General features: G+C 36.4%; 1 protein-coding gene and 1 long non-coding RNA gene across 6 annotated transcripts in view; one reads left to right on the forward strand and one right to left on the reverse strand.

Annotated features, from left to right (window-relative positions):
• The window catches only part of LOC118200600 (ATP-dependent translocase ABCB1-like), a 137,473-nt gene that overhangs the window by 115,187 nt on the left and 6,857 nt on the right, over positions 1–15,429 (forward strand). For all 3 annotated transcript variants that reach the window (XM_085817490.1, XM_085817489.1, XM_085817491.1), the window contains one exon: positions 9,787–9,993. In XM_085817490.1, coding sequence (XP_085673616.1) covers positions 9,787–9,993 — 207 coding nt within the window. The remainder of the gene's footprint in view (positions 1–9,786; positions 9,994–15,429) is intronic.
• Positions 1–15,429, reverse strand: part of LOC146997368 (uncharacterized) — a 369,770-nt gene that overhangs the window by 36,449 nt on the left and 317,892 nt on the right. The gene's annotated exons all lie outside the window — the stretch shown is intronic.

Raw genomic sequence — 15,429 nt, forward strand, 5'->3', positions numbered from 1 at the left:
TCGAGTCATGGATATGTGACTGTTAAGTACGATAATCTTTGCTCCCTTTCTACACATTATATTTATTTTTAATACACTAAAATAAACGAATACAAAACATATATAAAAAGCATTCAAAAGTAACTTCCTCTTCTCATAGAATCAAACTTAAGAATGGTACAATGATTCTGTCGAAAGCAGACATCTAGATGACATTAAGTTAGGTAACACTGCTTTGAAAGTCCTGACGCTAGCAGGCAACCAACATAAAGTTGTGAAAAAATCACTTTGTTTCCAATTACATTAATTTGCCTATTATAGTACATAACATATTGTGAGGTATTATCTAGTTTGGTTTTCTAGTTTAGTCTATCTAGTTTTAATTAAGAAATAAATTGATTATTACTTAAAAATAATATATTTAAACATTATAAAACTCTTATAACGTATATTATTGCTGTATATAATATTGTATAAAATGTTCTGCTGAAACAGGAATTTTGCTCAAGAGAATTTCTGCTACATGAAACTAATACATGGGTATGTAAGATTCACATGCATGCACGTTTAGCGGTCTTTTTCTAAGAAGGATGTGCGGCACCTACTCAGATTTTACGAAGTTATTATTGGCTGGGATAAGGTCGTAGCAGACTGCGATTCACCAGTTGATTAATTTGAAATGAGGCGTGGTTGCGGCGGTCGTTGTTGTATAATTATTAATTAGGCGAAAAGTTAAAAGAGGGAAGATTTGGTTGAAAAGGGTAGGAGTTTCAGTGAGCTACTTGTTTTCAGTTGAATGGTGAGAATCAGTTCTGTTAGTTTTGAACTAGCAAAAATGAAGAAGAATGAAGACTTTATTGAAGATGGGCGGCAGGTTTTTTTTCTCCAGCTACAGATTTTGAGTTGAGAGGTCAAAGTTTTCGTCAGCCACTTGCTTTGAGTAGATAATTTGAGTAGCACAAAATATATAAAACTATTTCATGGTTTTTCTAAAGCTAGCAATTAAAAGCTTCAACCTAAAAATAACCAGATATTCGAATCAGAGAGTTCGCACTATTAAATAATATGAAAGCTAACTGATGCAAGAATTGCGCGCTGCTGCTTAAATATAAGTGACGGAATATGTAGTGAGAAATAAAAGAAATCAACTCAGAACTTGCCCTGTAACAAAATTTATCAAAAATATATAACTCTTTGGATTTAGCACTATAAGGTCCCGCCTTCTTGACGTGCCTTCGTGGTGTTGTAATAACTTACTTAATCTTCTATTATCTGTGGTTCTTGTGTTCTATTGGCCAAACAAAGACACTTTCCTTTAACTACACTGGTGTGCAAAAATTAAGGACGAAGTCGAAAAATTAGCATATTAGCTGAACGAAGAGGCAGAGCGGACAGAAAGACCAATCAGGAGATTAAGTAAGGTGATGTACGGTAGCACATGCGCAGATATGCAGGTAGACGTAATGGGGGAGTGTCTGAGTAGTATAAAGCATGTTGTCGGTGTAAGATCGGTATTTCTGGCAAAGAGATTGCACGCCGTATAGCAGTTAAAATCACACCGAGTTGCTGCCTCAGCGAGAAATGGCGAATAATCAATCTGTTAGACAACATCTGGATGCTTTTACCCGAGGTCGAATCATTGGGAAGTTGGAGGAAGGCCGCAGTGTGACAAGTGTGGCTGCAGAGTTCGGAATTGCTCACAGCATCGTTTCACGACTTTGGAGACAATTTCAAACTACAGGAACAGCTATCCGGGGGTTTAGTAGTTGTCGTCCACGAGGAACCACACCCGCAGATGACCGATGTATTGCCTTACAGGCCAGAAGGGGAGAAATCGCTAGACACACGACACAGGTGACTGGACGACCGATATCGCGTTTAACCGTGGCCAGAAGACTGCACGGTGGTGGTCTGTTTGCACGACGCCCTGTACGGTGTGTACCTCTAACGCCTGCCCATCGGAGAAGGCGTTCTCTGTGGTGCCGGGAACACCGGAATTGGAGAGACAAACAATGAATGGGGACGAGTACTCTTTACAGATGAGAGCAGATTCAGTCTGAGTAGCGATTCTCATCGCATACTCATCTGGAGAGAGCGGGGAAACCGCAATCATCCCTCGAACATCATTGAAAGGGACAGGTATGGAGGTGACGGTGTTCTCGTTTGGGGAGGCATCATGCTTGGTAGTCGTACAGACCTTCACATCTTCGACGCAGGTTCAGTCAACGGGACCCGTTATTGTAACGAGATTCTTCTTCCATATGTGCGTCTTTTTAGAGGCGCTATGGGTCCGCAGTTCCTTTTCATGGACGACAATGCACCATATCATCGCACTGTAGCTGCCGAACAGCTCTTAAAGAGTGAGGATATTGAACGTATGGATTGGCCGGCACGATCTCCGGATCTCAATCCCATCGAGCATGTATGGGATTTTCTAGGCAGACGCTTGGCAGCTCGTACCTTACCACCAGTAACGATTCCGGAGCTTCGATTGGCGCTGCAAGACGAATGGGCAGCAATGCTTCAACAACTCATTGACACCCTCATTCTCAGCATGGGCAGACGCTGTGAAACCTGCCTAGCAGTCAGGCATCCCCTAGCAGTCAGGCATCATATCTCCTATTAAAGACCGGATGTTTCTTGCTGGACACCCATCACAGGGATGTTTCGGCCTTCAGTCGCATTGCGCTCCATGCTACTTTTTCAATAAAGCTTCTTTTTATCCCTCTGATTTCTCTTTTAGTAAGTGTTGCGTACATTACTCATGTCCTTACGTATTGGGGATCTCACGGTATTAAATGTGTTGATTTGGAAAGCTTTTGTACAAAGTTATATTGAAAAAACCGTCTCGTCCTTAATTTTTCCACACCAGTGTAAATCTATTTGATGAAGAGAAGACTATGTACAAGTATTATATACAGATTACAGAGTATCTAGTTTATACTAATCTCAACCACTCTCATCAAACTTTCAACTCTCTCTGCTGGAAACTTTTAATTAGCTACACATACTGGCGGCGCAGCGCCCTCCATCTCGTTTTTCTACATCACTCCCCACCTGTTCTCTTTAACAAGAGTACACCCTACTTACCTACATAACAATATTAACATTAATTAATAATGGATTAATACTAAATAGTACGACGTATATAAATGAATAATATAAAAGAATAATCTACACTAGTATATATCAAAGCCATAAATGAACATAATAATTAATAATATAATAATAAAAACTCAATAATATCAAAAGTTCTAAATTAAATCTCGAAAGGATATAACATCTGGATCGATCTTCTGAATTGTCCTTTGGGCGTGCGAACGAGGCACGCTCGAACATGTATATCTCTTCCTATAATCACGTTTTCAATTACATCCATGTCCCAAAGTAGTTTGGATTGTTTTGGTCCTTCTATCAACACAACGTCTCCAATCTTAATGTTCCGCTCAGTTTTAGGATTAGCAAAGTTATACGCATTTCTAAGATGGAGTAAATATTGCTCTTTCCACTTGATCCGTGTTAATTTTAAGAGCCTAGATTAATAAAGCTTCCTCCTAGTTAAAGTCTCTTTGTCGGACACCTTGTTAAAGATTTCCAAGAAATGCTCGGGAAAGTTAAATGTATCACGTCTTGGCAATAAAAACTGTGAAGGTGTGAGCGGGCGAGGTTCACCCAGCTCGCTGCTGTCCTACGTTAAAGGTCTATTATTTAACACACACTCGAGTTCAGTTAATATTGTAGAGAGCTCTTCGAAAGTCAGTAATGCTCTCCCTAAAATTTTCTTCAGAGGTTCCTTGATGCTTCTCATCAAACGCTCCCAGAACCCTCCCCACCATGGGGAACGCTCAGGTATGAATTTCCACGTTACCTCTTTGGATGTCAGGAAATCTCTTACACTTGGCTCTGCTCTGATTATTTTAAATCCTTTAAGCATTTCACATGTACTGCGGAAATTCTTGGCATTTTCTGAATAAATCACTTTCTTGCTAAAAAACGTCATAATGAAAAAATGAAACTTTTTGCTGACATATCTGAAACCACTTCAATGTGTACAGCACGAGTGACGGTGCATGTAAATAAGGCTATGTACACTTTTTTGTGGATATCCGCTTTTTCTCTAATAGTTACTCCTCCCATCAAGTCGATGCCTACAACTGTGAAAGACTACACAATCTCTTGGTAACTGACCCGTTAATTGTTTAGCGGGCTTCACTGCGAACCTTTTACACACCAGGCACGCGTTAATAACTTTCTTTACTAACTGTCTTCCTTTAGGTAGCCAAAATTTATTCCTGGTTTTGGACAACGTTGCCATGACTCCTGAATGGAATACTTTTATGTGTTCACTAAATATCACTAGTTCGGTGAACTTCGTTTTCGGCAGAATAATGGAATGTTTTTCGTCATCTATTAATTCTGCTTGTTCCAAACGACCACTAACACGCAAAATACCTCTACTGTCCAGATATGGTGCTAAACTGTAAAGCTTTGAATCTGGTATTATTAGCTTATTCCTCTCTAGTTGTTGAATATCCGAAAAGTACTTCTCTCTCTGGACTTGTTTTATCCAGTACTCCTCAGCTTCTTGGATCTCCAATACAGTAAGAGGACCTTCTTCACAGGTATGTTTTCTTAGCTTGGTGACAAACCGCTTTACTCAAGCTGTAACTCTTAACAATTTTTCCAGACTGCTGAATTTGGTAATGTTTAACGCAATTTCTCCTTCTGGAACCGTCACCTGAACATAAGTGCTTAAACGGTCCCAATTTTGAGTATCAGTTTCTACTTTAAACTTCTGCTCAGGCTTTAATCTTCAGAAGTTTTCAACCGTCATGGACCATGCCACCAATTATTATGCTTCACCAATGCATTTGCTGTTTCACCACGAGTTAATTTATCTGCTGGGTTTTCCGACCCTGGACAATATTTCCATTTATCAGGCGAAGCACAGTCTTGTATTTCTGCAACTCTATTCGACATGAACTGCTTCCACTCACGCGCTGACCCCTTTATCCACCACAAGCAAATTTCTGAGTCCGTCCACAGAACTAATCTACCTACCAAATCTTGAAACATTTTCAATAAATATTTCCCTAACCTAACTGCAACTACAGCCCCCATCAATTCCAACCTAGGGAGGGACAACTTTTTTAACGGAACTATCCTAATCTTCGACATTATAAACGACGTACATACATCTCCTCTCTCATTCTTATATCTAAAATATGCCACCGCTCCATATGCCACTACTGACGCATCACTGAAAATATGAATTTCAACCGAATGACTTTACTTAGAACTTCTGCAAAGTAGTACCTCTATTTTCAACGCGTTTAATTCCTCAATTTCAGCGCACCACTTTATCCATTTGCACCGTAATTCATTTGGCAATTCTGAATCCCAATCCAAACCTCTCTCCCATATTTCCTGCCTCTGTTTCTTAATTCGCAACACAAATGGAGAAATAAATCCGTCTGGGTCAAACACCTTAACTGCTGTGCTTAACACCGATCTTTTGCTATTTCTCAACGATTCTAAACTACTCAACAATGATGTAACATCTACTCTCAAACCATTCTCTTTTAAGTTCCACACCAAGCCTAACACTTTCAACTTACTATCTCTCTCAGATCTACTTTCTTCACACAACCCTTTCTGAACCCACAAGTCATACAACGTTAGTGTTTAGCTTTCTCAAATTAAAACTCGCGTCTCTCAAAATAGATACCGCCTCTGATGAAAGACTAAAAGCTGACTCTACACTTTCCCCTCCATAATACAAATCGTCTGCATACACTGAGCTGTTTAACAACTCGACACAGTTTTTGTTTGTTTCCGTGTATTTCTTTAAATGATGTTTGATCGTTGCACTCAGTAAAAACGGTGAACAATTACATCCAAATAATAATCTGTTCATTTGCATAATTTTAATGTCCTCACTGTCATTATCAGGATACCAGAGAAATTTTAAATATTTTTAAATATTGCCTATCTTCCTTTGCTATCCCTATCATCAAGAACGCCTTTTCTATGTCACCGCAGAATCCAGTTTTAAATTTTCGAAAAGCAAGAATGATATCCAAAATATTCGGATTTAGGTTTGGGCCTTTTTCTAAGCAATTTAACGATAGCTTTCCTCTTTCGCAACTGCTGCAATCAAATACCATTCGAACTTGAGTGCTTTTTTTATCTTTACAGACCACTGCTCGGAATGGCATAAAGTATGCCTCTCTCGTATCCTCACACTCTTGAATAATGTTGTTTTGTGTCTAAAATTTAATTATTTCCATAAACTGTTCCCTCACAAAGCTGTTACTTTTTAACTCTTGCCTCACCCTTTCGAACTGCTTTTTCGCTAAACCAAAATTATTTTCCAAATGCTCTGGACTCCTATTCCACAACAAGCGAGCCTCATTCAAATTGTTTAATTATTCTCTTATCCGCAGCGCTCCTTTCCGACGCGCACTCAAGAGACCCCTCTCCCAAACCTGACGAATCTGCTCCGATATTTTTAATTCCGTTCGAAATCGATGTGTATAAACAAACCGGTGCAGTCTGACCCTGAACTTAACTTTTTACTCTCTCTCCCCACTCTACCACTCAACGTCCAACCGAATATGCCTTTCGTGCAATACTAAATAGTCTGCTAAGCGATGTGTTTTTCCCGTTAAAATGCAGTTCAAATAATCATTCCCAATTAAAATCTGTTACCTGTGCCACTTCACTTTCGCAGCTGTCAGATAAGTGATATCCTTCTTGGCGAAGCTTGTGTATAATGTCTGCAGATGGCCTGGGTAATGCATTGGAACATATGGTTTTTACTTCGAGTGCTTCGATGATTAGAGTGAAACTCGGTCTTGCTTTTTAAGGAAAGTCTTTTCCTTTTAAATTCTCGTACTTGGCGGATTCGAAGATGCAAATGTATGAAATCTTTATCAATAGGTGGTAAACTTGCTTTCCTAGAATAGACTTACAAACATAAGATCTTTTTTAAGCTGAGTCGCATAACAACTGACATTAAATGTGGAACTATTTCTAGCAGTTGGCCTCTCAATGTTTGATAATAAATCACGTCATTAGGAATTTGCTTACTCAGTGTTTCGAGGAATAGTGAACTAACATTTGTCTCTTTTGCTGCGCTCGCAGTATTTTTTACGGATTTATGTTCTTGCTCATTTGCATCACACAGGCTCCCTTAATGCGACATAGATTTGCAAATATTACATTTAACCAACTTCGCCTTACAAAATGTTTTTGTGACTTTTTTTAAAACAGAGCTTGCACTTAAATTGATCGTATAACGCTTGGTGTTTCTCTGAAATGCTTAAGTCGCAGTCTTTTGAAAGATGAGATTTAAGACAAAAGTCGCACATATAATTTTCAACTGATGAATTAAGCGTCGCCGCTGATACCATTTTCTTTTTAATTGGAGCAACACTCTTACGATAGCTGTCGACATTTCTTTCGCTTGATTTCGAAAGTGTTTGTTGATTAAGACCCGGAGTTAATGACTTTTCGCGCGCTTCTACTTCTCTCTTTAGAAACAACAATAAATCTGACACTGTTGACTCTATGCCGACCTTTTGCTCCCTTCCAAACTGTAACCCTAAATCTTGCGGTATACACTTATACAAAATAGGAAGTAATAAATTGCCATATGAATTAAAATTAATATCTAATGTCTCTAAACTTCTTGTTTGAATACTTGAACTTATACAAAATAGGAAGTAATAAATTGCCATATGAATTAAAATTAATATCTAATGTCTCTAAACTTCTTGTTTGAATTGTTATTTCATCATATAGTTTTCTTAAACTGGATACATCACTTGAACGACGTACTGGCTCCAAAGCTAGGAGAATGTTCATATGCGCGCTAACTAATATTTCTTTTTTCCCAAATCTGTCAGTTAAGATTTTGATGACCTTTTTATAGTTTTCTTCTATTAATCTCCTATTAATGAGTAAAGATCTTAAATAGTAAAATTTCTCAACATCTTGAAGCGTATTGTTTTCGTGAAAGGCAGCTTTATCCTGAGCCCAAAATTCAGTATATTTACGTAAATCGCCGCTGAAAGTTTCTAAGGTAATGCGAGGTAACTTAGTATTATAACTAGTTTTGATTTCCGAAACTTGTGAAGTTGTTCCGGTTTTACCCACATTTTGAATATATCTATTGACTTTCGATTTACATCTAGTGATTGATTCTCTGTATTCTAAACAATGTTCTACTTCTGTCTCTAATTTCTGAACAGTGCTTTGAGTATTAATAACTTCATCATATTTTAACAAGCTAGTTTCTCTCTCGATTAACACTGAAAGCGATTCCTGCAACACTTCTAGGTTCGGATTTTCGCTTTGCAATTCCTCTTCTAATTTCTCTATTAATTTTGTTACACTGGTACAAACCGAACCTCTAATTTTTCTATTTCTCTCTACGGTTTCTTCAAAACTCATTATCAAAGATAAATTTCATGCACATATATTGGCCAAAAAAAGACACTTTCCTTTAACTAAATCTATTTAATGAAGAGAAGACTATGTACAAGTATTATACATAGATTACAGAGTATCTAGTTTATACCACTCTCATCAAACCCTCAACTCTCTCTGCTGAAAACTTTTAATTAGCTACACATACATGCGGCACAGCGCCCTTTATCTGTTTTTTCTACAGTGTGGTGGTCTGCAAGCTGGGTGGTATTCCAGAGGTCCGCGGTTCGCTTCCCGCCGAAGGCATTGCTAATTTTTCAATTTTCCTGCTTCCAAAAATATACCTAATGTCTCTACAGTAGCGCTCGAATTAAAAGGATGGTGGATGATGATTCTCCCCACCCAGGATTTGGCGATTGACACCCCCTAAAAATCCCAGTCACCCTTTAAAAGGGGGCAGTATATAAGGTATGTCTCTTGCCTTCTTCGCATGCCTTCTTGGTGTGTTGGTCTGCACGCTGGGCGCGTATTCCAGAGGTCCACAGTTCGACTCCTGGCGAAGGGGTTGCTAATTTTGCAATTCTCCTGCTTCCAAAAAAATACCTAATGTCTCTACAGCACTATCACAGAATTTAATAAAAATAACCCTTTGAATTTAATGGCGACAAAAGCATGCTGTAACGTATTTTACCGCCTTCAAAATGTACTGTATATATACGAGACTTCCCCGATTTATGAACACCAAGCGGCCTATCCGCTCAACTAACTGAAATGAAATTTTAGATATTATTCCTTGAAGATATGCGCTCGAGGCTATGATAACTTAAACAACAGAGCTCTCACAATTACTATTAAAATAAAAAAATTTCGAAATTTTCGAATGGCAGCATCCATCTTTTCCTGAATATATTGATCGGTGCGTTGTAAAACCATAAATGGTGTTAGAACGATACACATATGAAGAAAGTTGCTGGCATAAAACATTTTCAAAGACTATCATTGTAAAGGATCAATGATAACAGAAAAGAGCGGGAAAAAACTTCCTATTTTATATATTTTATTTATAAAGCTTAAGCTTCTTATAATGATCTTTTATACAGAAATAAAGAAAATGAGCTTTAGAGGTCTAAGATTACATTTTCACTATATTATTTCTTTAAAAATAATACATAGTGATAATATTTGGTAACATTTGGCTTTTATCTGCGTTTTCCTACACATTTTTTATTTTGTATTCACTACATTATTTTTTTAACATAATATGTTAACATAACACTGTTACACGAAGTTCAGTTTTACTTGTTATATTAGGGTTATTTTTTTGTTTTGTTTGTTTAATATGTTTTATCTACTAGACTCTGTCTGCTTTTACAGATAATGGATAAAGAGGATGTTAAAGATCTGAAAGTTTCCAACTTGCGTTCTCATGCAGGACTTGTTTCTCAAGAGCCAGTCCTTTTCAGTTACAGTATTGCCGAAAACATTGCATACGGAGATAATACTCGAGAAATGGACATGAATGAAGTTATCGAAGCCGCTCGTCAGGCTAATATCCACAATTTTATAGTTTCTTTGCCGCAGGTAGGAATTTCAGTCGCTGCAATTTCTTTCTAGTTGAATTTATTAATTTTTAATTATTTTATTACTGCTTAGTATTTAACTGATAAATAGTTAAGTTGTCACGTCTAGTATTCTTAACAAGCATGAACTATGACGTCAGCAGACTGTGTAAAGAATTATCCCTGAATATGACAAAGTCCAGAGAAAGGGTGTAAAGGACCTTTTATTAACTTCACAGATGCCACCGACTTGTGTTTACCAAAACCAACACTTTTGACTTGACTCAAAAGGTAACAAGTAGCTTAAAATAGAATAGTATTAAGTTAGTCTAAAACGGCTTTTCACAGATCACTTAACGCGCAGGTAGGTTCTGACTCGTAAAAGTTGGTGTAAACAAACTTAATGACTAGAAGTGCTCAATACCTCAGAAATCTAATCTCTAATAAATCAAAAATAACAATGTAGCCTTCAGGCTGGCAGAATGCGCTTTCTCTCTCTCTCTAAATTCAATTTTCAAAACCTTCCTTTATGTACTAAATTCTTTCTACCCCTTTTTTGAATAGACGCGCATTACTTTATTCACATCCTGACAAGAAAGCGTTTGTCTAAACCGAGAGTAACAAGAAAGTTGCTTGAAAATAAAATTAACTGTTAAATAATTTAAATAAATCCCTACAAAATTTTAATTTCTAAGTGCAGTTTTTGACCATAGACAACATTTAGGATAACATAGTTTACTAGCCTTTACGTATAAGGATCCATGAATTCTAGAAATATACGGTTTGGTATAATCCTGGGAATATAATTTTTTTGGACCCTTTTACTATAAGTAACTCAATTTATCAATGTTTAAGAAAAGGGCAGAGGAAATAGATATTATTAAAAGATCTAAATTTTAAAGTTCATATGCAAATCGACAGATTCGTTAGACAATATTATAGGGGAGGTTTACGTTAGAGAACAGGTGTTTCTGAACTTGCGGTGAATTTTTGTCCTAATACATACGCACTGCAAACCGGAAATATCTTTTACTGATTTAAGTGAATATTCACTGAATCTGAAGATCACAATGAATGTGCAAAATCTGAACATAATTATAAGCAGGTGAGACCATATTAGGCCCAAAGAAAATCTGAAACAGAACTTAAATTAATTGCTAGATGCTAAGAACATTGCATTTTTAGTATCAGTTAAAAATTCCGTCAATTTATTTCTTTGTTTGATGAGGTTAATTGGTCCAATGTTCTGGGGCAGTGACATTTATTAAGGGCTTAGATTCATAGTAATCTTCAGAAAATCGCCAGGATTTGGATTAATTATTTTATTATTTTATCGTTTTCATTTTACAAGGTATCTGAAGACGAGACTACAGGATACTATATCTTCTTATTGGTTACGAACTCATTACTGATTAGCTACTTTCGTATTGTTAATGAATGTTTTAAATTGAGTCACATCGTGTAGGGGAATTCTTGAGATGCATATGGGTTAACTAAATTTGGGGCATTGAAAATTTAAGTATAGAGATTTTTAAATTATGCATGCATGACAAGGACGAAATACGATGTCTGAGCAGTTGGGAAGAGAGTGAAATAAGATAATTCCCTCTGGTGAGTCAGCATTGCTTCGCTATCTTTTCAATTGTTCATTTTTCCGTTATTTTTCTGTAATTTTCCTTAAATTTTCGTTTAATTGCATTTCAACTTTTGCATCTCAATTGAATTTGCTTTCCCATAAGTATTAGTTAGGGCTTGGGATACAAATTTCTTTTATTAAAGCTTTCACTTTTTCTTTTATAATGTTTTTCTTTTATAATATTTAATAATTCTTTGCAAAACGTTCTTCTCTTATTTTACGTTTTGGTTTTGAATTCTAAATTTTTACTTTATAATTATGTCTTAGTTGATTGGAATTAATGCAGACTACAAATTATAATTTTTAGTTTTTACTATTGGCATTTTTGAAAGGGGTCTTCCCATTTCATTCATTTGATTTTATGCATACAATAGGTATGAATAATAAATATACAGAGCATCTAAATTTTGTTTGTTTAGAAGCGTCAAATACTCTTGTGCAACCTTCTTGATTTATTCACAAAAGGTTACCTTTACCTTAGTGATTAAATAGAAAGTTATTCTTTTTAAAGGAAAAGAGAAGACGCAGAAAATTTCTAAAATACAGTAACTAAAATTCCTGGTTTCTCTTCTTGTGATGAATCACAAACCCCAGCACTTAAATATGTGAAAGCCTAAGTTTTCATTTTTAGCGTGTAGGTTAGTGTTAAAGTGGCATTATAATAAAAATTCTAATGCATAGCGAAAGCGTATCACGCTCGCCAACAGAAGAACGTATCATTTAAATATCAGGTTGTCTTTTTATTGGAAGAAGGCAAATGAAGGTGTGTTATTTTTACGTTATGTTCCATTTTAGCGTCACTTTGATTAGTCTTGCTTAGTTTTCTTTCTTCAGAATTAAATACTTCTTTATCGAATGTAAACTTTTGAATCATGTGATATTTGGCATTCATTTTGTGATGTTATTTTTGCGTTAAATCTGGGGTTATACATTTCTTAAACTGAATGAAAAGAATTGTGGAATTAATTGAAGGGCAAAAGATAAACATTTCTCTGAAGTTAAAAGAAAACAATAAGGGAAAAAAAGAACTTTGCGCTCTATAAAGGTATTATTAGGTATTAGAGAATGGTATACTAATGGTAATATCACTCTTTCCGAGTGATATTACTATCGGGTAAAAGTATTCAATTTTTTTATAACAAAATTTAAACCGGCTCAAAAAAAAAAAAAAAAAAATCATGTCTATTATTTAAAGAAAATTTGTCTAACATAAATTATAGAAACTTGCTTAATTAATAAGCGTTCAAAGATTTTTACTTAATTTGGAATCTGGGAGACTGTAAATGCAAACACCCTAAATAAGCATTGACTCAGTTGGTATATACGCGATGTATTTTAGCTACCATAATGGCTAATGCCAAAAAACTGATGTAGCAGAACTGGGTGAGATAACAGTTCTACGGCGGGCATAGCTGCCGAAAGTTCTCTCTCTAAAACTTACAAAAATTCCGATATAATTACTCGTTTGCTTGTTACTCTCCAGAATGTTAAATAATTTAAATATTCGTGAGAGCTAACGAAAAGAAGTGACAGTAATGTTCCGTATAAGAAAATGGTTTAATTAACGTAAAATGATACTTCATAATATTTCTTATTTGCAAAAGCCTTTACTTCGTTTTCAGCTGAAAACTTATTAACATGAGTGTTAAGCAGTTGATATTTAACTATTTTAAAGTATAGTTAATGCTCAGAACAATAAGGACTCATCAGCAGTCGAATGAACAAATCCGCTGAACTCTGAAAATTCAATCCAGATACGAAACCCTTACAAACGTGATGGCTGCGTGTGTATTTTTAATTTTTGACGAAATATGAACCCTGCATTAGAATGACCCTGGATAGGTTTTTCTGCAGTTATAACGGAAGTACAAATACGTTTTTCCTAGGACATCATCCACGAAGGCATATTTCTGTTTAGGCAGAGAGCTGTCTCGGAGCTTTCCTGTTTGTATATCATTTTTAATTTCTTTACGTTATGTTTGTGGTAGTTTACGTGTTTTATCACAGACAAAAAAGGAATTTTGAGCAACGTTATGTGGCAAACGTATGCATGAAATTCAGAAAATTAAATTCTGAAATAAGACTTTTTACGGTATGCTCTTTTATTTTAATCACATGTCTTCAAGTGACATAATGCGTTCAACACAATATGTCTCTTACAGGTATGGTACACCTTACACACACACAATAAAAAAAGAGGAGACAGTTCTATATCTCTCTTTCTATCCCGATTGACGAAATTTAATTTTTCATGTCTCGAAATCATGACTTAACATATATAATTAGATTTATATATACCATTGTTCTAACATAGTTATTTTGTCACAAAATTGTATTTTTTCTGAAATAGCATACCTTTTTTTCCATATTTCGATTATATGCCTCAAGTGCACGAGCGGAATAAAAGGTGCATCGTTCATTCTTTCAAATACACTCTTTTGAAGAAAAAAAAAAAAAAAAAAAACCAGGCGCCATAAAAGAAGTGGCTATTTTTGATGATATTGAATATGTGTATAGCTCATACACAGCCAATAAAATGATTAAAAAATCAAGGTCATAGTACCTGTTCACGACTCACAATCAACCATTGAGTGTTCAAATTAGTAGTTGGTCGAACCGCCCCTGGCGGCAAGGAGTGGTAGAGGTTTATAATGGCATCCTGCGACGCATTCTGCCAGGTATTCATCAGTTGTCGCTCCAGATCTCCGATACTTTGCGGTGCCCGAATCTGGCGGCCTACTATGTCCCAGACATGCTCGATTGGTGAAAGGTGTGGTGACCTTGCTGGCCAAGGAACAATATCATCCGCACAGAGATAGTCCAGAGATATGCGAGCGGTATGTGGCCTGGCATTATCTTATTGGAAAATGGCCCCAGGATGATGTGCCGTGAAGGGTATTGCAACCGGCCGCAGGATGGTATGAACATATCGTTGAGGTGTTAAAGATGTACGGAGGATGATTAAAGATGACCTTCTGTCATAAGAAATAGCGGCCCACACCATCACACCAGGAGTTATGGCTATATGCCTTTGTAAAACAAAGACTTACTGGGATTGCTGGCCCTGTCCTCTCCAGACACGACCACGGTGGTCAACTGCTTCAAAAGTGAAGCGGGATTCATCGCTGAACACTATACGATGCCAGTCTGATGGCATCCATTATAATCGGCTGCGACACATCTCCAGGAGACTCCGCCAATGTTGTGGGGTTCAACCCACAGATTTTGAATATCTTAAACACAACTTAGAGCTACATCCTACATATTTTTACACAAAATCCCTATTGGGAACCTTTGAACTCAATAAATATGAACTCACCATATATACTGATGGTTCGAAATCTGAAGCAGGCGTTGGTAGTGCATATTGCGCATTCCGAAAAAATTCAAATATTAAAAACTGGAATATTCGTTTAAACAATAACAACTCAGTTTTTCAAGCAGAACTTTTTGCAATCAAAGAAGCCATATGCTTCGCAAAAGAACTTTCTTTACCATCCTTAATTCTCTCTGATAGTGCATCTGGTATTCAAGCTATAATTGGACACAGTCGATCGCCTATTGTACAAGAAATCCATTTTCTACTTTCTCAATTTCAAAACAATAATAGACCACATTTCAAATGGATTAAAGCACACATCGGTAATAGTGGTAACGAGCTCGCAGACGAACTAGCAAAAGGGGCTGCAAACAATTCTTCCCTTCCAAATTACTCAATTCCATATCCAATATCATTACTAAAAACAAAATTAGAAACAGAATTAATGCACTTATGGAAGCAAACCTGGACTGAAGCAACTACCGGCAGAAGAACTTTTACTT

This window comes from Stegodyphus dumicola, chromosome 5 (genome assembly GCF_044657685.1).
Source record: "Stegodyphus dumicola isolate Sdum_Otavi_A_Nest chromosome 5, ASM4465768v1".
In the NCBI taxonomy this organism is placed as follows: domain Eukaryota; kingdom Metazoa; phylum Arthropoda; class Arachnida; order Araneae; family Eresidae; genus Stegodyphus; species Stegodyphus dumicola.